Consider the following 26,690-nt stretch of genomic DNA (forward strand, 5'->3'; position numbering starts at 1 on the left):
CTATGTTTGATAATTATGTATTACCTCTAATAAGAATAACTGGAATCATACCGTAAAGCATTTATGAGGTGCCTCTGTCCATTAGTAGTGCAGGTGGTAATGCTGGGATAAAATTTCTGTTTTTCATCCATATATCTAAGTTGCACTTGAATGTGGACAGGGATGAACTTTGTTTTATTTGGATGGAGAGTCTGTTCCAGAGCATCACTGTCTCTCCTAACTGTTCTGTTGATATTGCAGAAGAGGTTTAGATCCCTATATCTAGGTTTGTCTGTTTGGGTGACCACTATGGGAGTTAGCTAGGGGATGCAGACAGTGTGTGTGGGCACACACGCTTGCTTGCTTGCACATGAATATATGTGATTAAGTGGATCCCTGGGAGTGTGTGTTCACTTGCAGGTGGGTGCTTGTCCTACTGCGATTTGTAGGCACGTAGGGAGAACATTAGAGTGATAGGTTTGATAGCACAGTGCTTGATTCAGAGACATAGTAGTGAGACAGAAATTAGGTGTTTCTCTGTGCAGTTTTATCATATGTCTTTATTGGGGATGCTCTCTGTTAAACTAATTGATTTTTTTGCATTTGCCAGTTAACAAGGACTGAGAGAATCTCACTAAATCCTTGCCATTACGTAGTTATTTTATTTTACTTTTAAAAAATGATAATCCAAAACAACTCCACGAAATAACAGGCAAATAAGGCAATAAATCCTAGACCACAAAGACCCCCAAAAAGAACGTACTTTGTTAAAAACCACAGACAAATGAATGAGCGCTTTCTGCCAGGTTAACTGGCCTTCATCAGATTTAAATAAGCAGTAATTGTACAATTACTTATATATACTTTCATCCACAGGAAACTGAATCACTTAAAACAAGGAAATGATGTGTATACACATATAAAAATTGATGGATTACATAATAAGTAAATAAATAAGTAAATACATATATATTAAATAATAAATAGTAAAAATATTGGTAGTAAAATCTTTATGAAGGTCTTAAATCTGTTTAAACATATGTTATAAAAACGCAGCAGTACATTTATGTAACAATTTTAGCAACCACGTGTAAAATCCTTAAAAAATATGTATGTGTTAAAAATACATTCAATGAATGTGTGTTTGTAAAACACTTGAAATATTAAAAATGTAAATATAATTATAATCAAAAGTGCAAAAATGTACAGTGAAAAAATAGACAGAAAAAAATTGTTAGGACATATTAAACCCTGAACTTCAAAATAGGTTTCAAAGAAATGTTGTCATGTATTCCAGTGGGGTTAGATGCATTAAGCCTAATTTGCCATATAACTTCTTTTTCCTCAAGTAAAAGCTTGTCATCACCACCCCTGGGATTAAAATGCAAATTTACAAGTATTGCAAAACGAAAAGTGTGGTTAGGCTTGTTAAGATATATGTGTCTAAACAAAGCATTATTTATGTTTTTTTTTAATATTGTATATGTGTTTATAAATTCTATTCTTAAAATGCCTGTCTGTTTTCCCAACGTAAAATGCTGGACAGGCTGTACACATAGCTAAATAAACCACACTTTTGGTGTTACAGTTCCCAGTCTGAAAGATAATCCTGTTTTTGCACATATTTTCCAAAATTACACTTTTTTCCTCATATATATAAACACACTGATTGCAAGCTCCACATTTTGACGTTCCTTTAACTCCTTTTTTATACTGGTCTTTCCAGTTATTATCTAATCGCAGTTTCATATTTCTACCTGTCTTATACGCAAATCTAGGTTGATGTCCCAGATGGCTATATACATCATTGTTGCCTCTTAACACATTCCAATTCCTCCCTATAACATCTTTTATAATTGGTGCATAAGTGCTATATTTTAAACCATAGCCTTAGAAAAACAGGAATTGGTTTGGTTATTACTTTTCTCCTGGTGAATAAATTCTTCACCTAACAAAGGTTTGTAGAGCACCCCCCATTGAAATAAAACATATTCAGTTGTTTCTTCTACTAAGTTGGCGGGTTACCCTCTTTCCAAGAACATACTTCCTATAAACCTAAGTTCTTCTTGGCAGGAAGTCATTCTTGCTGCCCGTATACATTGCCCTTTTAAAATACTTTTTTTCTGTAGAAAAGGGTGGCAGCTTTGGTATTCCAAATATGAATTACTAAAAGTGGGTTTGCCATGTATATTAGATTTAAAACCTGAGGATGTGTGTGAAATATATGTGTCTAAATAAGACAAACTAATGTCACTAAATGAATAAGTAAACTTAAAATAGGGACAAATACTATTCAGATAACTAACAAAGCTAATAATTGCATCCTTTTCACCCTTGCATAAGATAAAAACGTTATCCAAAAAACATACATACAGGGTAAAATGGTGCTTAAACTCAATATTAAACACATATCTGTTCGCCCATTTGGTGAGCACAAGGTTAGCAAAGATGGGGGCACAAGAGGCCCTCATGGCTACTCCTTTTAGTTGTCTATAATATTCTCCTTCGAAGTAAATGAAATTTTTTTCTAATACTATACTTATTAACTCCAAAATTAAGAGAATCTTATCATGATTAAGACCCGAATATCGTATCATAGATGCGTGGAATAATTCTAAGCCGTCATCTTTAGGTATAGAATTAAAATGATCCACTGCATCTGTGCTCACAAATATCAACTTGCTATCCCACAAGTCATGTTTTCTGCTCAAAAAAATCCCACGAGTCAATAAGCAAACGTGAAATATGTTTATACACATGGTTTAACCAATTGTTGATCACTACCTCAGTAGGGTAAGTTTTAGACCTACTTCCTGATACAATGGATCATAAAGGCGGATGCAGATAATCCTTGTGTGCTTTTGGTACACCGAATACAGTTGCTAGTACAGGGGAAGCAACTTTAACAAATTCATATGTATCGTTTGTTAGTCTCTGATCCAAAAGAAATTCCTCTAGCCAAGAATCAATCTGTCTATAGGCTATATTAATTTCATTAATACTTGTAGTCTCATAAACCTCAGAATTATTTAATATATTATACATCATTTCTATATAGTTGGTTTGATCAAAGAGAACAATACCCAACTCCCTTGTCAGGTTTCATCACTCTAATTGTTTTATCCTGACAAAGCTTCTGAAATAACTCCCATTCTGTTTTGCTAAGGTTGTAAAACTTCTCCTTCCCATTAGCCTTGTAAGCATAGGTCCTGTAAATGTCATCTATAATGAGTTTTTCAAGGTTGGCAAGAATGGGTAGTGGGGGGGTGTTGTTTGTCTTGTTTGTCTTTGAAATATAAAGATAGGTTGAGTTTTCTAATAAACAATTTGACTTCTAATATGGTATCAGTAAGGTCCAATTCAAACATGGGCACAAATTTCATCCCCTTTAGAAACAAGGAAAAGTATTCAGTAGTCACCTTATGGTAAGTATAATTAAAAATCTTAAAGTTTTTGCATTCATAAGTGACTTCATTAATTTTTTACTATCTCTGTTGTTTGTCGGGATAGGGTGTCCTGTAACTCTCGTTTTTGTACCAAGTTTTCTTTTTCTGTCTTTTCAGTCCCGAATCTCATGAATTCCCTCTGTTTCTCCAATTGTTCATTTTTTGACCCTCCCAAAATTTTTTTCCGAAATGGTTTGGGTCATATCTCTGATTTCGTTTGTCACCCCCCCCCCCCCTTGGTAGCGTGGTTAATTTCGCTAGCTAAATGACTAGACTTATGGGATATATCACTGTGCTCAACATATTTGATTTTTTTCCAAACGTAAGCACTTTTCTCTTTATATTGTATAATGTCCCTTTGTATTTTTCATTCCTTTCTTTTAAAAATAGCTGCAGCGATTTTATTAACTAAACTAAACTGTTTATTATAAAATTCTATCCAATTATCAAACACTAAATCCTCTGTGATTTCTTTATTTACCTTTTCAATGTCAATAATAACTCTGCTTATTTTGGCATCATTATGCTTTATCAGTAAGCGCATAAAGTTAAATCCAAAGTCATCAAACAACAAGTTAAAGTCAGTCATAACATCTTCACTGAAATCTATCCCCATAGGTTCCTTAAAAACTCTAAGGCCCTGAGGTACTATCTTTAAATTAATATATTTCTCAAAGTAAGCATTATCAATTTGCATACATTTAATAACATTAATTTTCTTCTCCATACCCAAAGTGTTATCCTTAAGACAAATATAATTGTCACAACCAGAATCATTAACATTAAAATTCTGAGTATGAGGGTCATTAAAGTGTCCAAAGCTAAAATCCACTTTTAAAAAATCTTCCACACGTGGGACAGTTTTAACAAGTAAGCAATCGGCAGCCTGCGTGCTACTACAGTTATTATTTTTAGCGTTCATACCTGTCGTAACATGAGGGTGAATAAAATTGTTCACTACTGAAGTGTATGTCCTCTGAGGAGCAAAACGTTTAGGTATTGCACCACACCGAACGTTTTCATCTCGTAAATCCTGTCCTTTAGGGGAAAAATAGTCTTTTTCATCACTTGGAACACCTTCATAGCAAGTCTGCGCACAAGTATGCCTTCCGCGGGTTTCACACAGTGGTAAACTGTTTCCTCCTTGTCTTACACATACGTATTTTTTATGGATTTTACACTTGGTTGCAAAAACTGTTACATAAATGTACTGCAAAGTTTTTATAATATATGTTTAAACAGATTTAAGACCTTCATAAAGATTTTACTAACAATATTTTTACTATTTATTACTTAATATATATTTATTTACTTATTTATTTACTTATGTAATTCATCAATTTTTATATTTGTATACACATCATTTCCTTGTTTTAAGTGATACAATTTCCTGTGGTTGAAAGTATATATAAGTAATTGTACAATTACTACTTATTTGAATTTGATGAAGGCCAGTTAACCTGGCAGAAAGCGCTCATTCATTTCTGTGTGGTTTTTAATAAAGTACATTCTTTTTGGGAGTCTTTATGGTCCAGGATTTGTTGCCTTATTTGCCCGTTATTTCGTAGATTTTATTTTACTTTGTTTACTTATTCGTTTCAGTTTACTAACTTGGAATGCTCATTTAATAAGTTCCTATTTTCAGCTGAGTGCCTTGGAAAAAGCTCAAAGTATGTATGAAAAAAAGAGTAAACAAGATAAATTTAGAATTAGGAGGTTACTGGCTGTCTTTTCCTCCATATGTCTGTCTACTGTCTTTAGAAAAGACAGGTTCTCTCAAATGAAACCTTTGTTGAAAGGCAAGCTCTTTCTAAATATATGTTTTTTTCTAGAAATAAGATGATTACAAGTTGTTCCTGTACTTTTTTCTGTATATACTGAGCTGAAAGACTTTGTCTTTTAAGTAGACAAGTGGGGAGTTGTTTTTGCTTTTAATCATGGATAGTGTTCAGCATATGTGTGATTGGAATAGGTTAAGCAGCCCTTAGGATCATTACTAAATGTTGAGCAAAACAGAGCATTTGAATGCATAACCCTGAAACTCAGATTACTTAACCTGTCATAATAAAGAATTTCAAAAAGCTGCCTTTTTCTACAGTTCTAGAGTAGAAATAACCTTTGGAAGTTGCATCCCCAGCAGTGCCCTTCATGCTTGATTTTTCATTTACATTATTGTTATTTTTGTTTTTGTCACCTACATGACTTAGGCGTAGCCTCCCCAGCTTGTACCTTTTTGGCTCATGTGCCCCTCCAGTAGGGGTGAGAACCTGATTGGCTCATTATTTCCCCTAAGAATCAGAGGTTGGGTGTGAAGGAGTGGGCAAACTTGGATGCCATGCAGGAGTTTCACTGTCCCCTCAGCCCTAACCCCACTCCAGCATGGCTGTGACACCACTTAAAGCTTCTGCTTGAGAATATGCACGTACATATCTGTACATGCCTAGCCTCTTGTGCAGGATATGCAACACAGTGTCACTGTGACTGAAATACTGTCAAGATCATCCTTCCTTTGTGGGTGCTTGGCAGCAAGTCAGACTGCCTCCCTTCCCCCTGAACGGGCGAGCTGGCAAATGCCACTCCTTCCCATCCCTTTTGCCTTTGATTTCTGTGCTACTACCTGAGGTCATCTGGGCTACAGTCAACTGATTGTCTCTGTACGTCAAAAAGCCATAGCCCACAGTGTTGTTAATTTTGAGCTTTAGGTCTTATAGTTCTGATGCTCTATCTTGTATTTCATTGTATTTCAAAGCAATTGTAGCCAGTGGAACTTGCATTTCTCGAATGGTCATACGTCTAGTGATTACTTTGTTCTTGGTGGCCTTAAGGTGAAAAAAATCAGATGCCAGTATAAATGTAGTTGTGAAAAGGTGAAGTGATGCTTCCACAGTTCTGAACAGTTTTCGTAAATAAACCAAGCTTAGCTCACAAGCCCCCCTAGACCTCACGAAATCCCCATTCCCTCCAGTCATCTCTATTACTGGTAAAACAGTAGCTCTATTTTTGGTAAGATAATATCTCTGAAATGACAGCAGATGCTTATTTTACTTATGTATACCCTTAAGGTCAGCAATGTCTGCTTTTCTCTATACATTACTGTGAACTACTCACATGTACATTTTGTACTTATTTTCCGTTTCATGTTAATTGTTCTTTGACTTTTTATTCTTGTGTGAAGTTTTACCTCGGTAAGATTCTGTTTAATTTGTTTTGTAGAATTGAATATTATATCATTGAACTGTAAGTCTTAAATGTAAAAGTTTATGCTTTGGAGTTTTTCTCCCGGGCCTCCACTGAAAAGGGGCTCTCTTAGGCCAAGTGGACTTTCCCAGTAAACAAAAAGCAAATAAATAAATAAATAAATAACAACTGGAATTGCATCTGCAAGGTAGAGATCCTTGTGTAGAATCACACCAGAGTTTCCAGTATCAGATAGCTTATTAAGATTAGGTGTGAACTGCATGTTGGTGTCTTTTTAACACTGTCATTGTTATTTTTCCCAACAGGAAAGCTGCTTCTGGGATTATCCCATACAGTAAATCCCCACCAGAGGCAATTTTTGTAAATACGTTGGGTGTCTTGATTTTTCTCTTTGGTGCTTTCATTTTCTGGATGGTTACCAGACCTGAATGGAAGCGTCCTCCTGAACAGGATTTCATGACTCAGCAATCTGCAGGCAAGAAACCAGATGTCACCGAAGACGAGTCCACTGCTACAGACCATAGTATGGATGACCTGTCAGATGTGGAGCTACATAGTGAGATGTCCGCTAGAAAGCAGAACCAGAAGTTAGATGAAGCAGGGCAAAGGTCAACCATGTAAAAAGAACTTTACCAGCCATTACAGCTATGCAAGTGCAAGGCAGACATATCCTTATTGTCTTCAGTATGATGTTTTTAAGAATACTTTTACAGAGTTTTCACCCTCTGTGGTAATGCAGTAGGGCAGTAGGTTTCTGTGATGGTACTCGTTTACCATCAGCCTATCTGAACACATGGATTTGGTACATTGGTTGCAAACTGGGCAGTGAGTTATGTAATCATGCAAACTGGAAATTCGACATCTATTGAAATGTCAAATGAGAACTTTGCGTGTGTGCACTTTAGGAAACAAATGAGCAGTGTCATGTTGAATGAAATTATTCCAGTGCTGTCATGAGCACTACTTTGCTGTTACAGTTTTGGTATCAAAGTAAATCAGAATTACAGTTATGTGCATGTATGTTTGACAGGAGACACTTTTGAGTAGAAAGTGTAGATCAGAGTGAATTGAATTGCTGATTACTAAGTAGCTTTGTATTTGAATATTGTTTTGTATTGCAGCTGTAATTTCTGTAGTGTAAAATCCTACTGTTACACTAACATAGTTTTTTTTGTAAATGTTGGCATTGGTTAACATTCATTGTGTGTTGTTATGCATGTCAGAGTTTGCATAATGATGGTATCTTTTTTATTACGATATGACAACACTGTGAATTAAAATGGAATTTTATGACGTGCTTTGTAGTATGCACGTGTATGTTTGTGTATATGTGTGTGTCTGTTTCTATGTGACTGTGACTGTGACTGTGTGTGTGCGTGTGTGCGTGTGTGTGTGTGTGTGTGTGTGTGTGTGTGTGTGTGTGTGTGTATGTGTATGTGTGTGCATGCATAAACAAACACAAGGTACTGCCAGGGATCCAAACTAACTTCTAGTGCGCAAAGAAGGAAAACCAAACAAAGAAATTCAGCATTCAGAGATTACAAATAAGCCATAGTCTTTTTATTTACAGAATGGGCAGGCAGACTGGTTTCTAAAGTTTCTTCAGCATCTATCAACAAACACTGTATAACAAAGTAGTAGAGTTAATTGATGAACCTCACTATCGAGACACCACAAATTAAAGTCTTGGGTATGCTGCTCAACCAATAACTAAATTCAAGGGATTAGAAAACCCTGAATGATGAAACAAAAAAATAAGGCAGTAGATCAGTATAAATGTACACAAAAGCATAGAAGTAAGCTTATGTAACCATTAGTATAGCAAAGTTTAAAGAGCCAGTATCAGATTATCACATATCATGGTAAATAATCAATATCACAACAATGAATTTAACCATAAATAACATTAAAAATAAGCGGAATACAGATTTCCGATCCCTGTAAATCCAGTGGCAATACAAAAATAATTCAATAATATTCATTCAATTCTAGATGGAATAATGCACCTGTGGACACTATCCATAATCTCGCCTTGTCAGGCAGCATATTAGATATGTTAAAAATATTTGTATACTCTATAATACAATCAATACCCTTAAAAGAAGATCTTGCTTGAGTATTTTTAATTCTATGTCTGTAAGGGGTGCTAATAGATTTCTTACACTGGATATCTCTTAAGGGAACTGAAATCATCCCTTAAACATTCATGTGGTTTGACCCAAATCAAATGCTTGCTAAGTAGAGTATGCAATATAAATAAGAGTTTTGGTTTTATAACAAATATATTTGAGTAAACTGAAACTCTTATTCATGATAGGTGTGGGGAAGTGCTAACCTGTCACAGTCACATCCCAAAACTTGGAGGTACTACAGATAAAACATCCTACCCTGTTAACTGATTCTGATTTTTGAGTATAAAGCCTGTAACGGCCTAACAGCTGTCCAAAGTTTTTACCTCACTTATAGCTGAATTTACACACCTCAGAAATAATATCTCTGTAAACTTGACCAATGTTTCTGAGTAAACTACAAATCTAAAATGTACTGCTGCCATACGTAGTAACAAACCTCAGGTTTTTCTACTTTCTTCTGCATGCTCCTTATATTCTAATAACTTATCGACGGTATCGCACACACTGACCCCACAAAGGTAGCAAACCTGCTAGCGGATAGGTTTGGTGAAAATTTCACTCCCTTATCCCCTCCAAACCGATCACAAACCTTCCCCCAAATCCCCCCCTACTCTACATATCTGAAGAATAGGTCATCAAAGCATTGTCCAAGGCAAAAAAACACAACCTCTATGGGACCAGATGGCATCCCAGGCTGTCTTGTAACCAGGCTAAAACATGAACTAGCATTGTCATTAAGTACCCTTTTCAATCACAGTCTAATCACAGGCTTTGCTGCTGCAGAATGGAGAACAGCAACAATTATTCCCCTCCTTAACAGTGACCTAGCAACAGACCTGGGGAATTACAGACCCATAAACCTGACCAACCTTATCCGTAAGGCCATGAAATGTATCATTGTGGACCTCATAAATAAAGACAGGCGAATTTCAAACCCTGGATCCCATCCAATTCAGCTTCGTCAAGGACAGATCCTGCCTTTTAAATCTGGTGGTTTTTTTTTTTCGAAAATGTGACCAGGGCCATTGATGAGGGCAAATTGGTGCACATAGCATACCTTGACTTGGTAAAGGCTTTTGACACAACCCCGCACACAGGCATTAGAAATAAACTTAGCAAACTGAATGTGAACCCCTTCATTGTAAGATGGGTTGCCAACTGGTTCACAAACCGGACACACACTATCAAAGTGGGTGACTCCAGATCAACCAGCAGACCTGCTACCAGCAGGGTTCCACAGGGGTCAGTGCTGGCCCCCTACTGTTTGGTACATACATTTCAGAGGTTCAGGTCAAAACTAAAGGGCTGTGGCTGACCAGGTTTGCAGATGATTGCAAAATGGGTGCAATTACTGAATCCCCAAATGATGTCATTATATTCCAGGCGAGTCTTATGCTGACCAATGACTGGTGTCTTAAGTCACGGTCTCAAACTGAATGCAGAGAACTGCTTCATCATTCTGTTTGGCACAAACCATGTCCCTTCACACTGTCAAATCAACAACAATAGCCTAAGTACCCACAAAGTGGTAAGGGACCTGGGATTACAAGTTGACTGTGACTTTAACTTCGACCCCCATGTGTCTACTGTAATGAGGAAGGCTTTCTATGTAGCACGTTGGGAGTGTGGCCTAATGGTTAAGGTGTTTGCCTTACAAACACAAGGTACAGGGTTTGAATCTCACAGGGGATAATTGGCTAGGCTTAAAATGTCTTGCAAGGGCAGTTAGCCTAGTACTAATCTATAAACCTATAAAGAGGTTAACTGTTAAATCACACTTGGTTACTAAAGGCATTGGCTCGAGACCAAAAGAGGTTATAACCCCTCTATACTCAGCACTTATCTGGCCTATAATTGAGTATAATGCCCCATTTGGCATGTACTGTAAAAAAAACACCTGCAGCAATTGGAGAGACCTCAAAGGTTTCTAACAAAGAAGATCAAAGGACTCCAGCACATTCCTTACACAGACCGACTAAAGTCCTTTTCACTATACTCTGTATCATATAGACTTCTTAGGGGAGACTTATGCCTGCCTTACAGAGCAATCTCAGACTCAAACCTAATGAACTTCCATAAATTAAACGGAACTAGGGATACCTGTTCCAGTGAGCTAAATATGGCCTGCGACTTAAATAAGACATGCTGGATGGACAGATTTATCTCCTAGCGACTGCTGCATCTTTGGAATAGTCTATCTATTCATGTAAAACAGATATGACACTGTTCAAGAGGAACCTAGACGAGTAGATGGGACACTGTAAATTCTTACTGGGCATAGCGCCCACAACCTACCTGGACATGGGCAGCCATTACTAAATGCAATCTTGGGTATTAACTAACACTTCTATGGTATGAAATGACCTCTGGGTTGATAGCCTAGTAATCTCCTATGATCCTGTGATACTGTTTGTAGGGTTATTCAGAAATATCGTTCTAATTTACAGGGTGACCCAGTTCATTGCAATATTATTCCTGTAGTGCACAAATTTAGCAATAAGCGAGGAAAAAACTTGGACAGCTGTTAGGTCATAACAGGTTTTATACTCAACAATCAGAATCAGTTAACTGGGTAGGATGTTTTACCCCTGGTACCTGCAGGTTTTGGGATGTGATTGTGACAGGTTAGCACTTCCCCACTCCTAGCATGAATAAGTGTTTTAGTTTACTCAGATATGTTTGTTGTAAAACCAAAACTCTTATTTATATTGCGTACTGTCCTTGACAAGAATTTGTTATGGGTCAAACCACAAGAATGTTCAAGGGATGATTTTCCATTCCCTTAAGTGAAATCCATTGTAAGAAATCTATTAACACTCTTTACAAACATACAATTAATAATATTCAGGCAAGAACTTTTTTATGTGTATTGACTGAAATATAGGAGATACGGATGCTTTTAACATATCTAGTATGCTGACTGACAAGGCGAAATTATGGATAGTGTCTACAGGTATGTTATTCCATCTAGAACTGAATAAATTATTGAATTATTTTTGTATTCACAATGAATTTACTGAGCTAGAGAACCTGCATTCAGCCAATTTTTAATGTTATTTCTAGTTAAATTTTTTGCTGCTATATTATTTATTATGACGTGAAAATCTGTTACTGCCTTTTTAAGCATTGCCATACTACGAGTTACATGATCTCACAGTTATGCACGTGTATGTATTTATACTAATCTACTGTCATTGTTTTTGTGTTGCACCAGTCAAGGTATTTATGATGCCTTGAATTTATTTATAAGTTCAGCAGCATGCCCAAGACTTTAGTCGATTTGTCTCATTAATATAGTGCATCAGTTGATTCTAATATTTTGTTGTATAAGTTTATTTCACACAATTTATAGATGCTGGTGACGTTTTTCTAGTGAAACTGGTCTAGCTGACCATTCTGTCATAAAAAAAGTACTATGGCTTGTTTCTGATCTCTGAATGTTGGATATTTTTGTGTATGTATTCTAACTTGATAGCAGTCATCTTTGTCAGTTAAAAATATTTTCACATTGCTGAGATATTCAATATTTTTTTAATAAGGTAAGGTAATTATTTAAGGAAGGACATGCAAAAATATTCTGTTTTTCTTCTCCAAATAATCCATCACACAAGGTAATGGGACAACTTCCATGTTCTTAACAACTCTGCAGTCTTAAGATATCTTTAAATTGTGGGCTACACAACTCTGTGCCAGTTAAATGTTTAGTGAATGCATTATTTTTATTGGTCCATATTTTTGTTCAGAAGTATATTAAATTTAAATGAACATTTTCTTTCATTTTTCAAATAATATGGAACAGAACTAATGAATAATTTAAAGTCTCATAATGGTAACATATCTGCAAGACAAAACTGGGGAAGCTGCACTGGAATTTTTAGTCTTCATTTAGTAGGTTGGTAGTTTTGTATGTTAATGTGAATATAAATATGTAAAGTGAAATAATATACAGATCATAGAGTGAAACTGATTGCTAAGCAGCACTTGTAAAGAATACATAACTTCATTAATATTTTGATGTGGTTGGACATACCAGATTGTGTTGGATTATTTTGTTTAACTGATGTGTAGGAAGTGCAGAGGAAAGAGTTATATTAGTTTCCAGACACCACCAACTGCCAATATATGTCAATGTTATCCTTTGCACACACGCAAATAGCTAAGCAGTACTTCATTTGGCTTCTGATGACATTAGAGACCTGCAGAGCTTTTGTTGGCCATGTATTGTGATGATAGCTTATTAATAAAATGTATTTTACATGTCTGTCTTGCTTCTATACTGTGTATTATGCAACCATGCCATGTACTAAAAATTAGGCTTTGGATGTAGTGTGCAATTTTGTCTGTGTAATTTTAAAAGTAAATAGCAAGCACGTGCTAGCTTCAGTGCCACTTTGAGAGTGCAGCCAGAGAGTGAGCATGTATGAGTGTAATAGATGGTTTGTTTATACGTTTATCTAAGTTAAAGTTATTAAGCCTTAATCCTGATGTGTTTGTACATAATAAAGCTGCTTGAACAGAACCCACAAAGACCCGTCTATTTTATGTTGACTAGACGAGCGACATGGTGTCATAACCAGGATTCCAGAGACTGCTTTTCAGAGCTACGAGGTGCAGAGTTAACAGTGAAAGTAAACTAAGAGTAACAAGCATGAAAAAGGGCCATAAACGAACCAAAGGTAATGAAAACTTGCACGTACGATTTATTTTATAAAAAAGATAAAACTAAGCATTACAAGGGCATAAACTGCATTATTAAACAAGCGAGAGGCACAAAAGGTTTATTAATTAACCAAAAATATTTAAAATTAAGATATTTGATAAAAACGATGATCAGAAAAGCACATAAGGGGTTCAAAATTACCTCAGAATTGCAAAACAAATATAATAAGGGCAACAGGAGCATATTAAGCATAAATAAAGCAAGGTGATTGCATGTTTTTTGGCAAAGTACTGTGTTTTGGTATAACTGCTATTTCGCATTGTATTCAAGGTATAACTAGAGTTATTCAAAGTATCTCAAAGTATGTAAAAGTGCTTGCAGTGTATGCTTATTACTGTGCATTTATTCTGAACAGTGTGTGTGCAAAGTGCAACTATTTCGTAAAGTACAGTCAAAATACAGCCATTTCAACAATTTTCTTGTGCTGGGTGTGTATGTTTGCAAAGTGCCACCATTACAGAGTGTTTCTTGCACTGTAAACAGTTATTTAGCATAGTATAGCCATTTTGGGAAAGTTTCAGTGTGCTGTGTACTGGTTATTTGCAAAGTGCAGGTACTTCCCAGTTTATTCGCACAGTGAAGTTGTTTTAAAATGTTTATTACACTGATAAGAGGTGATTTCTTACAGTGCAGTGATTTCAAGAGTATTACAGTGCCTGAGAGACTTATTTCGCAAAGTTCAGTTATTCAGAGGCTTGTTTTGCTAGTGGGTATAGTTACAAATACTGGCATAAATTTCTGGCATATGTATATGTGTGTGTTCATGCATACTTGCAAAAGCCTTCACTGGTATGTGTTAATGTGGCAGACTGATTTTGAAAACCATCACCATTGATGTTTGATCAGAATATTGCAGAGAATTGGAGAATATTTGAGCAAGAGTACAATATTTTTATACAAACAGCTTATTCTGACAAAGATGCATACACCAGGGCATTCATTTTGCTAAACCTACCTGGGTCAGGGCTATTGAAAGGGAGTGTTCATTTGTGTATGCACCAACAGTATATGAGGGAGAAGGTGTAAACTGTTATATTGTTGTACAGGCTGAATCAAGGGAAGACCCCGAGTGTTTAAAGTGCAAATACAGGGAAATGTGTAACCCCCAGACAAATCTTATATTAGAGAGGTATTTATTCTACACAAGAGAGCAAAAACCAGGGGAAACATTTGCAGCTTACATTACTGACCTGAGAAACAAAGCTAAAGCATGTCAGTTTGGTGACTTAAAAAATGAGTTACTTAAGGACAGGCTTGTATGTGGTATTAATAGTGCTGCAGTGAGAAAGATTTTGCTGCGTGACAGTGATTTAACGCTGAGCAAAGCTATTGAGATTTGTCAAATCCATGAAGTTACAGAAAGGCACACAAGTGTACTTGTAAGTGATAAGAGCATGGTTTCAGCAGGCTCCAGAGCAAATGTAGACAGCGTGAAACACATGGTTATCAAAAGCAGGCCTAAGCACATGGCTCCTTCCACCTGTGTGGGTTTTCCTGGGAGACCCCGTAGTTTTCTAGCAAGTTCTAAGAAAAAGACATACTCAGTGCAGTACAAGGGTGAGTCAGCAAAACTCAAATCCAGCTTTATTAACTGTCGTAATTGTGGTGCCAATCATGAGTCTAAAAGAGAAAAAATGCTTAGCATTTGATCAGCAATGCGACAAGTGTAAAAAATGGACCATTTTCAAAAATGTTACAAATCAAGTAAACCTCTCACAGTTGTAAAGAAGGGTCACTCGAAAAAGCAAACAGATCATGTAGAGAGCTGCAATTCTACTTTCTACATAGATGGTATATCAGCAATTGGTGAAGAGATTGATCCAGTAAATTTGTTGGTAAAGAATTAAGTGTTTTGTACCATCCAGATCAATAGTAAATCTACCAAGCTTAAAGTAGACACAGGTTCAAAGTGTAATGTTATGTCAGCAGACACATTTGCTAAAGTGAAAACTAATGATCAACTCAATGTGGCTAGTTGTGTGAAACTTGTTGCTTATGTAGGTGAAGAAATTCAGACTGAAGGCTCAGTAGTGCTTCCATGTTATTTCACTAAGAACTGTTACACAGATTGTTATTCTATGTAGTCTGAAGACCTGTGAAGTTAGTGGGTCTCAGAGACAGTTTGAGAATGAATTTGCTTTCTTTTACCAAAGAAGTTCATCATATAAGCACATATCCTAGTTCCAATTTTACTGAACATATTTTCTCAGAATATGCTGATGTTTTCAGTGACAAGTTGAGCAAACTTCCTGTTGTGTATTCTATGAAGTTAGACCCAGAGGTCAGTCCAGTGGTCAGACCAGCAAGAAAAGTTCCGATAGCTGTGCAGAATAAAGTTAAAGATCAGTTGGATAAAATGGTGCAGCAAGGTGTAATTTGTCCAGTTACAGAACCAACTGAAGGGGTGTCATCTATGATAGCAGCCCACAAAAAAGGCTCAGACGAAATCAGAATGTCTATTGACCCAAGAGATTTGAACAAAGCATTAAAGAGACAGCATCATCCAATGCATACAGTCAAGGAAGTTGCAGCTGTAATACCAAATATCACTGTTTTTTCTGTCCTGGATGCAAAAAGTTCATTTTGGCAAGTGATGCTTGGTCACAAATCCTCATTATGGATGGCACAGTGGTGCAAGGGTAGCATTGTTGCCTTGCAGCAAGAGGTTCTTTGGTTCAATTCCTGGCTGGGGTGCCTTCTGTGCAGAGTCTGTATGTCTTCCCTGTGTTTGCGTGGGTTTTCTCCGGGTGCTCTGGTTTACTCCTATGTTTCAAAGACATGCATCTGGAGTGTTCTCCCTGGGCCTCTGATGAAAACTGGCTTCATTCCAAGTCGGACTTTCCTGGTTAACAAATGTTAAATAATTGCTGACTACTTTCAGTATCCCATATGGCAGATATAGATTCCTCAGGATGCTATTTGGAATAAATTGTGCAAGTGAAGTCTTTCAGCGTGCAGTGGAGCAAATTTTTTTAGGTTATCCTTGTGCCATAATAGTAGATTGTTTGTTGGTTGGAGGCAATGGTGAAGCAGAGCATGACAGAAACCTTAAGAAAGTTCTAGACAGAACATATTAAGTGAACTTAAAGCTCAATCCACTGAAGTGCAAATTCAGAGTACAAGAAGTTACGTATGTAGGTCATTTATTTACTAGCACTGGCTTGCGACCAGACCCATCCAAGCAAGCATAGCCAGCCTTAGGCATAGGCCAACTAGGCGGCTGCCTAGGGCACTGCTTTGGTAGGGGTGCTTTTCCAGTATTTATTTGGTGTAGTCAGACCAGGATGGGGGCATCAGGTAGTGTGATTAGGGGTGCCATGAAGCCCTTTTGCCTAGGGCGCCAGTTGACCTAAGGCCGCTCCTGCAGGCAAGCAGCCATTCTTGAGATGCCAGTACCAGATAATGTTCAGGCTGTACAATGTTTTCTTGGTATGGTCAGCAATTTAGGCACGTTTATACCAGACTTCAGTGAGTTGACAGCACCTTTGAGAAAACTGACGTGCAAAAATGTTATATGGTCTTGGTTGGAACAGCACCAGAAGGCATTTGAAACTTTAAAGGAGAAAATTGCTACTCCGCCTACATTAACATAATATGAAGTCAATAAACCAGTAACACTTTCCTGTGATGCTTCAAAATTTGGTCTTGGCACAGTTATTCTTCAAGAAGGCAGACCAATAGCCTATGGATGTAGAACTCTTACCCAAACTGAAATGCAGTATGTTCAAACTGAGAAAGAACTTTTGGCAATAGTATTTGCATGTTCACAGTTTCATGATTATACCTGTGGTCGAGCTATTCAGATTGAAACTGATCACCAACCTCTAGTTACTATTCTAAAGAAGCCTATGCATTCAGCTCCAGCGAGATTACAAAGAATGATGCTCAAATTGCAAAAGTACAACTTCAAAATGGTCTATAGAAAAGGGAAACTTCTTTATCTGGCTGATACCTTATCCAGATTGCCCAGAAATACAACGGAACAGCTTAATGCAGAGAATTTTGACTTTGACGTCATGGAAGTGTGTAATTTTTTTACCACGAGACTTGAGCTGAGAGATCATACAAAGACTGATCCTGTTTTGCAAAAGTTCAACCATTACATTAATGATGGATGGCCATCAAAGCAATCCAGTGTACCACCTGAAGTGCAAACTTATTTTTCTTACGGAGATGAGATGCTGATGGAAGATGGCATTATTTTCAAAGGCTCTAAAATTGTTAATGTTATGTAGTCCTATCTCGCCTACATTCTTTACTCACGGGTTCGGAGCCGAGAATCGGCTCCGACTCGGCCAACTTATTTTCTAGTACGAAGTCTCTAATTGGCTGGGCTAACCCGGTATCCCAAGATGCACCTCGCCCTAGCCCCAAATCTCGTTTGCCACTCGTAGAGTTAGGACGTGGTCTAGCTTGGCTGTGGCTAAGTACCCTTTCTATACTTTTCATAAGTATTTAGCAGTCTGTTCCTAGTAAAAAGCTATTTTAATAGCTAGTTTTCATTGTGAGTATACTGTGTGAGCGAGTTGTGGTTTTATTTGTGGTATCCCTCTTTTGGCGGGCTAGGCCTGTTTAAATTAGAGGACCTAGTCCTCTCCAGTGTGTTTTTTGTGTAAAATTCTATTTTTGTTGGTCGGTAGTTAGATTCCTTGCTGCACCAAAGAAACGTTTAAATTAGAGTTTCTTTGGTTGTTCTTGGTTTGGTTTTCCCGCCTTCCTCTCGTGTCTGTCGTCGGTTGAGTGGGTGCTGTGTACTATTATGTCTAAAGAGCAGAAAGAGCATAAACTCTCTGGGTTTAAAAAATACTCTAAATGTGGCTACAAGATGTCCATCATAGATGGGCATTCTATCTGTGTTTATTGTCTTGGTGCTATTCGCCTGCAAGAGTCCTGCAGTTTTTGCCACGCTTTTAGCCTGAGGGTACTGCAGGAAAGAAAAAATAAGTTGATTTTGAAAGGCCTGGTTAAACCTTCCTTTGAGGAGTCTTTAGACTCTTCTTCTAGTACTAAGTCTAAGACTTCCAAGGCCAAGAAAAGATCTCCGGCTCCATCTGTCTCTTCGGAGCCCCCGGAGAAAGTTTCGAAAGTGGATACTGCCTCCTCGGCTCCATTGTCCTCTGGGCCGCAGGAGGTATCTGTTGTACTGGAGTCGACCTCGGCCCCGATATTATTGGAACCTATTCGGAGCCAGTCACCCAGTGTTGGGCCTGAGTCTCCGGGTAGGAGATCCCGAGCTCCCTCTATTTCCTCCAAATCCACTAGGCTGTCTGATTTGGATGTGGATAGGGTGGTCCAGAGGCTCCTGCAGTCACCGGTGTTAGCAAAAATTGTTCTCGGCTCCGGCCCAGTCGGCTCCGGAGCCAGTCCCTATTCTTGTACTGATGATTCCTCCTCCGAGCACCCCTGTGTTGTCGGAGCCGGAGTGCTCCGTACCGAGTGCTGTTCTCGTGTCAGCTCCGATACCCCTTGCGAGTTTATCGGAGCCAACGTCGGCTCCAACCATGTCAGTTCCGTTCTCTGGTTTCCGTACTCGGGTTTTCTCAGTCGGACCCGAGGGGGATACCTCGGGACTCTTGTCGGTTCTGAGTCTCCCTCTCAGTGCTTCGGCTCGGGAACCCCGACTCCGATTGTGGTCTCGGAGACGGGTCGGTCCTCGGATTCGGGGGCACCTGCCATCAAGGCCATGAGGAGCGCACTGGCCAGATCGTCAGTTACATCACCCAGATCGGTCACTCCTTCCCCCTACACCCTGGCTAGAGCCTCTGACACACCCCTGTCTGTGGATGGCAGAGCCCGAAGGTCTGAGGATACCCCCATGAGCGGTCCCCAACTTCCTGAGGGCTCCTCAGGGTCAGTGCCTGAGGAGACCCCTAGAAAGAAATTGTGCAAGAGGAAGCACATAGACTCCCAGGATGAGTCCCTCACTTCTGATACCGACCTTGGGGAGTCTGAGGGGTCCCCTAAGTCGTCCTCCGATGATGTCTCTTTCTCCAGCATCCTGGAGATTTTGAAGCAGAGAGGTGACTGGCCTTCCAAGACCCCCTCTGAGGAGGAGTCAGTATTCCTCAAGGCCTTCGGAGCTCAACCCTGCGCCTCCTGGGGGTCTCCACCCTTCGATGAACTCCTGGATTTGATTTGTCGAAGGGAGTGGGAGACCCCTGATTCTGTGGAACCGGTGCCCAGATGTCCAAATAAGTTTCTTTCTGCTTCCCCGGGGAAAGAGTTCCTGACCAAAAGGGTTTCTGTAGATGCCTTTGTGGTGGCGGCAGCCACTCAGCAGGAAGTTGCAGAGGCTTCTTCTTCCATCCATCCTCCTAACAAGGAGTCCAGGAGTATGGTCCGGTATGGGAAGCGTACCCTGTCTTCGGCGACCTTTACATTGCGGTCGCTGAATTATCTTTGTCATTTTACTCGGCTCCAGAGAGATCTCCTTAAGGAGCTAGGCGACACTCTGACGGGTAACATGCCTGAGGCGGTAGCGCAGACTGTTAACACCCAGTTGTCCACCCTTGGTTCCATTGTCAACTCGTCCATGAGGCTCATATCCTATGCAGCCGAAGGGGCGAGTAGGGCAGCTAGCTCAGGTGTAGCTCTCAGAAGGCAAGCCTGGATGCGCCTGTGTCATTTCGCGGAGGCCTTTAAGTCTTCCTTCACTGACTCCCCCTTTGATGGGTCCTCACTCTTTGGGACCAAAGTGAAAGACACCCTCACCAGATGCGAACAGGAGGGGAAAACCCTATCTGCCATAGGGGCCCATTTCTCTCTTCCTTCTAGGCCTTACCCCAAGGCTCAGAGAGGAGGGAAAATGTAGTTCAAGAAGTCACAGAGGTCTTTCCCTGCTGCTCAAGGTGAGTCCCACTCCAGAGGCAGAGAAGGGGGAAATTATTCTGGAAGGCGCTGTCCTAGAGAGGCAGAGGAGGCCCCCGCAACTCGGGAGACCGCGATTCCTTTCGCAAGTCTTCCTTTCAGCGTTCCTGAGGCATTGCCCGACTGTGCTATTAAAGAGCCAGTCGGGGGCCGAATTTCATTGCATCCGGAAGCCTGGGAAAGCATCACCCAGGATCGTTGGGTGCTTCAAATAGTTACCGGAGGTTACACTATCCCCTTTTTATCAACACCCCCTCCAGTCAAAAGAATCCCGGACATTCCACCCAGTCAACGGGATCACGCAGCACTAGAAGTTTCAAAGCTGCTAGAAAAAGGAGTCATCCAACCAGTCCCCTCAGACTATATTGAATCAGGAACTTACTCAAGACTCTTTTTGGTGCCGAAAAGAACAGGGGACCTGAGGCCCATTCTGGATCTCAGCCGATTGAATCACTACATTCTAAAGTCCAAGTTCCGAATGGTCACTCTTCAGTCCATTTTTCCCTTGCTGGAAAAAGGAGTATGGATGTGCTCCATCGATCTCAAGGATGCCTACTACCGCATCAAGTTGGACAAGGCATCCAGGACTCATTTACGCTTCTGGCTGGGAGCCAGTCACTTCCAGTTTCGTGCCCTGCCCTTTGGTCTCACCACAGCCCCCAGGGTGTTTACCAAGTGTTTGGCAGTGGTGACGGCTCACCTGAGACGTCGGGGATTCCAGGTGTTTCCATATCTGGACGACTGGCTTCTCACCGCCCCCACCAGGCATCTCCTTATTCAAGCCAGGGAGGCTACCATTACACTTTGTCACCAACTAGGAATTACCTTGAACTGGGAAAAGTCTGCCTTGCTGCCCTCACAGCGTGTTGTTTTTATAGGCGCCGAGCTAGACTCTATTCAAATGTGGGCTTTTCTGCCACAAGAGAGAATAAGAGTGGTGCAGTCTCAAATTCACGCATTGTTGCCCCTCAAGAGAGTTCAGGCCAGGTTAATTCTCCAGCTCATGGGATCCATGGCTACCACCATCATGCTGGTGCCTCTAGCCAGATTACACATGCGGATCCTACAGTGTCTCCTTTCGGCCCAATGGTCCTTTCAGAAACTTCCTGTTTTCCACTTGATACTTCTCACAGAACGTTGCAAACAGGACCTCCGCTGGTGGCTATGCTCCACCAATCTGGACAAAGGGAGGAGCTTGATTCCTATGTCTCCAGTGGCCACGGTGACCACAGACGCCTCCCAGATGGGGTGGGTGGGCATTATCTTGGCAGGACGGTCCAAGGCACGTGGCAAGATCACGAGGTACACCTGCACATCAATGTTCTAGAGATGAGAGCGGTGTTACTAGCGTTGCGGGCACTCCAAAGCTCTCTTCCTCGTGGAACGATTGCAATTCACTCGGACAACATGTCCGTGGTGTGGTACCTGAACAAGCAGGGGCAAACCAAGTCTTATCCCCTCTGTAGAGAGGCCATGCAGTGTCTTCCCAATGGCTTTTAGTGGCAACGCACATTCCGGGAAAGACCAACGTGATAGCGGACAGGCTGAGCAGAGCTATTCTGATGCCTAACGAGTGGTTCCTGAACGAATGAGTGGCAGTTCAAATTTTCAACAGGTGGAGTCAGCCTTGCTGCGTTCTCTTCGCCAGCCCTCTCAATGCCAAATGCAGCAAGTACTTCACACTGATCCCCCCACAGGGGGAATCACCCAGGGACGCTCTAGTCCATGATTGGCCCCCGGTTTGATCTATGCTTTCCCTCCGTTTCCTCTGTTACCAAGAGTGATTCAGAAAGCCATATCCTTGGGAAGCAGGATGATTCTAATTGCTCCACACTGGCCTCAACAAGTATGGTTCCCCTTTCTTCAGCAGTACGCAGTGGATGGCCCTTGGACTCTGGACCCAGTGCCAGACCTACTGATTCATATGTCAGGACAGCTCCACCCCTCCCTGCGAACCCTCAGGTTGGCAGCCTGGCTGCTCCACTTCCATCACTAGTTAGACGACATTCCTTTTCACCTGAGGTGGTACACATCTTGTCTTCATCTCATAAGTCTTCCACCAGAAGGATTTATTCCAGCAAGTGGAAGAGATTCTCCATTTGGGCTTAGGCCCAAGGTTTGGACCCCTTCACAGCCCCAATTCCGCAGGTCTTAGACTTTTTCGCCATGCTTTTCCGACAGGGCTCCGCGCCTGCTACCATTAAGGTGCAGCTGGCTGCAATTTCCAACTTTCATACATCTTACGAGCCTTCTCTTATGGGCCATAAACTTTGTAAGGCCTTCTTGAAAGGCACCTGGTTACTTCGCCCTCCGGTTTCAGAACCTGTCATGCCATGGGATTTAAACATTGTGTTACAAGCCATCACTTCACCGCCCCTTGAACCGGCTGCCACCTGTAAATTAAAATTTCTATCTTGGAAGACATCTTTCCTGATAGCCATTACATCGGCCAGAAGAGTATCAGAGATTCAAGCCTTGTCCATTAAGCCTCCGTATTTGACCTTCCATAAGGACAGAGTTTTCCTGAGACTTAACCCGTCCTTCCTTCCGAATGTGTCATCCACCGTTAATCTGCATCAGTCTATCGAGTTTCCAGTGTTCTTTCCGAACTTTTCCAATAAAGCAGAGTTTAGGTTTCACCAGTTGGATGTGCACAGACAACTAAGATTCTACTTATACAGGACTAAGCATATTAGGAAGTCTGATCAACTGTTTGTGTCCTTCTCAGAAAACAGAACAGGTTGTCCTATTTCCAAGAGCACAGTTTCTAAATGGATCAAAGATTGTATTTCCTTTATCTGTTCGTCAGCAGGCAGAAATTTACCTTTTCCCATTAAAGCTCATTCTACCAGGGCAGTGTCTACATCAATAGCATACCATGCAAGGCTTTCATTGGAAGAAATTTGTGCTGCGGCCACTTGGGCTTCTCCGCACACCTTTATTACTCATTACAAGTTGGACGTGGCTTCTAGGGGCCGGGCTTCCTTTGGTTCCACGGTTCTCAGGAGTATTTTCCTATGAGCCACCCAGGATAGAGGTGCTGGGGACGCTGTCCTGTGAGTAAAGAATGTAGGCGAGATAGGACCACATAACATCAGGTAGTTATGTACTCACCATAACGATAGATGTATGTGGTCCATCTCGCCTCACATTCTTACGTACCCTCCCACCTGCCCCCTTCCTAAAGGATTTGGAGGAAAATTGGTTCTGAGAACCCTTCAATGTCAGTTGTTTTTTCTTTCCTTTCAGGCTGGAGCTCCCTCCACTGGCAGTTGTGTGTGTGGGGTGTGATTGGGATAGCTGCAAACTAGATCTGGGGCTAGGGCGAGGTGTATCTTGGGATACCGGGTTAGCCCAGCCAATTAGAGACTTTGTGCTAGAAAATAAGTTGTCCGAACCCGTGAGTAAAGAATGTGAGGCGAGATGGACCACATACATCGATCGTTATGGTGAGTACATAACTACCTGTTCCTGCTTCCTTACAATATGAATATATCCAGATTTTGCATCATGGTTACCCAGGTTCCGAGTCTACCAAAAGAAGTGCAAAAGAAGTATTTTGGCCTTCTGTGTTAAAAGATGTTGATGAAGTACTTTCTTCTTGTTCAGTATGCAGTAGTACCAAACTACATTTGCAAAAAGAACCTCTTTATCTAAGTCAAGTTCCTGAACTACCTTGGTCAACAGTAGCCATTGATGTATTTGAGTGGAACAATCAGCATTACTTAGTGTTGGTAGACTCTTATTCAAACTGGTTTGAGACTGGTTTACTACCTAATCAAATGTCCACTGTTGTTATCACCAAGTTGAAACATCATTTCTCAGTCCAAGGTAGTCCACACAAAGTTATTTCTGACAATGGTACCCAATTTACTAGTCAGTTGTTTCAGAAATGTGCAAAAGAATGGGACTTTGTACATGTTACTAGTAGAGTAGTCCAGAATATCCACAGTCAAACAGACTAGCTGAATATGCAGTACAGAATGCAAAGCAATTACTTGAGAGATCAAAGTGTGATAATACCGATGTCTTTTTGAATTTACTTAATCTCAGAAACTTACCGTCTGACAATATACTTGGTTTGCCTTCTCAGAGACTTCTGTCTAGGCAAACCAGAATAACATTGCCTATTAGTTCCATTTTGTTGAGGCCTAAAGTTAAGAACAACAGAATAATTAGAGCCTCATTATTCAGAAAGCGTTCTTTCCAGAAGTACAGCTATGATAAATCGAGCAGATTTCTTCATCCCTTAAAAGGAATAGAGACAGTGAGGATACCAACAACAAAAGGTTTCGACCGGATTGGTCCAGTAACAGGTATATGTACCGAGGGTTCCCCTTCATATGATCGAATTTCCCTAAACTCGAAAGTCATAAACTCGAAACCAGAATGTCAAATTTAGAGAAACTCGAACATATGAAAGGGACAAAAAAAAAAATTAACACCTTTCAGATGTTTAAGCCCCCCTGCACCCCCACACACCCCTACTTAAATATACCTACTCCAAGATCGCACTATAGTGAAGGAAAGGGAAATCTCCCATTCCGCACTATACGCATAAGCACAAAACGGAAGATTTTCCATTCCTCCGCTATAGTGCGGTCACGGAACATTCACATTTAAACTGCTGGGGTACAGGGGACCTGGCCCCCTGCAATAAGGTAAGTTAACTTTTTATTTTTTTAAACCTAAGGCTCCCATTCACAATTTCGAGTGAATGGAAGTTTTGAGATTCTGGTCTCGAGATTATGAAATTCGAGCTTCCATCCATTCGATCTTGTGAAGGGGAACCATACTGAGCTGAGATCCTACTTCGTAGAACCTGAAGGTGTGGAGTACAGGAGAAATCTCGGACATTTCCTTCCTGTACCAGAATTGATATTGCAGCATTGTTCCTGTGATACAGACTCTAGATCTCAGAGCAATCTAGACAATGTTCCTGTTGCAGAACATGTCTTAATTTCTACCTCCATTTCTGATGATGTTCCTGATGTCCCTAAAGTTGAACATTCAGCAGAAACAGTCCTAGTTTGCTAGACCTAATTCAGATTTCTGTGTCACATGATTTGGTCATATTTCCAGACCTAGTGTGAAATACACAGCAACCTGGACATAATTTTCTATGTGTATTTAGTTATGTATAATTGCATGACAAAATTATTTGTATTGCTTGCATGTCAGTTAATGTTGTCAATATTGCATGACTTATTTGCCAAAGAGGGAGGATGTAGAATAGTGTGTGTATGTTGTATCTTTAAGAAGCGTTTCAAGGTTGGCAAGTGCATATAAATAGCAAGCACCTGCCAGCTTCAGTGCCATTTTGAGACTGCAGCCCGAGATTGAGAATGTATGAAGGTAATAGCTACTTTGTTTATAAATTTATCTAAGTTAAAGTTATTAAGCCTCAATCCTGATGTGTTTGTATATAATAAAGCTTCTTGAACAGAACCCACAAAGACTCATCTATTTTATCTTGACTGGACAAGCGACGACATGTATGTGCATTATACGTTTTATCAGTTTAAGAACGTTGCTTTATTTGTCAGAATCTGTTCTCAGATTCTCAGAAGTGCTTGTGTCCCCAGAATGCACCATTTTTAATCACATTGCCCTTGTTAGTTTTGGGCACATTATTTAGTGACCCGCGGTGGTGGTGCTGCGGTAGCGTTGTTGCCTCACAGTAAGACGCTGTCCAGTTCGATGCTTAGCTAGAGTGTCTTCTGCGTGGAGACATGCATGAATGGGCGTACCTTCGTTGAAGGTTGTGCGTCAGGCCTGGCAAGCCGGTACGTAAAAATCAACTGCCAATCATTAGCGGACCAGAGTTCTGCTGTGGCAACCCCTAACCGGGAAAAGCCAAAAGACACAAACAAAGGTACTTTAGTACATTTTTATGTTTTGCATTGTTGTTGGCTTTTTGGGAATACACAAATGGATGACTTTTAAAAAGGAGAATGATGTGTGAAATTTCAGACTCTACAGGTTTATGTCTGGATCATCAGTACTTTGGATATATTGGTTCTGAGTTACTGTTTTGATGGTAAATTGTATACTAGATGTTACTGCAGAGGACTTTGTTCTGCCCCTTCCTAGCCAAATAGTGCACACTTATAGAAATTTGTCCAAAGCGTTTGTATGGGAAGTATATATATCTGCATTATGAATTTTCCATTTATGCAATCAGATTTGCTTAAACTCCAACATGACGTTATAATAGAACTTTTTTAATACTCACAGTTGTATTTCTTTCTTATTGCTAATGTTCAAGTTAAGATGATGCTTTATTAATAGTGCCCAATGATCAACAGCAAATTACACTTGTTTTTCAGCTCAGTTTTTCATTTCTAA

General features: G+C 40.1%; 1 protein-coding gene across 2 annotated transcripts in view; it reads left to right on the forward strand.

Annotated features, from left to right (window-relative positions):
• The window catches only part of LOC122805409 (plasma membrane ascorbate-dependent reductase CYBRD1), a 440,212-nt gene that overhangs the window by 315,128 nt on the left and 98,394 nt on the right, over positions 1-26,690 (forward strand). Inside the window, exon 4 of one of the 2 annotated variants that reach the window (XM_044075527.1) lies at positions 6,929-8,626. The exons of the other annotated variant lie outside the window; for it this stretch is intronic. Within the exon in view, the coding sequence (XP_043931462.1) occupies positions 6,929-7,244 (316 nt within the window). The 3' untranslated portion in view covers positions 7,245-8,626. Of the gene's footprint in view, positions 1-6,928; positions 8,627-26,690 lie in introns of those variants that run through there. 2 annotated transcript variants of the gene reach the window in all.

The sequence above is a fragment of the Protopterus annectens genome, chromosome 6.part1 (genome assembly GCF_019279795.1).
Source record: "Protopterus annectens isolate FY-2018-M chromosome 6.part1, PAN1.0, whole genome shotgun sequence".
Taxonomy (NCBI): domain Eukaryota; kingdom Metazoa; phylum Chordata; order Ceratodontiformes; family Protopteridae; genus Protopterus; species Protopterus annectens.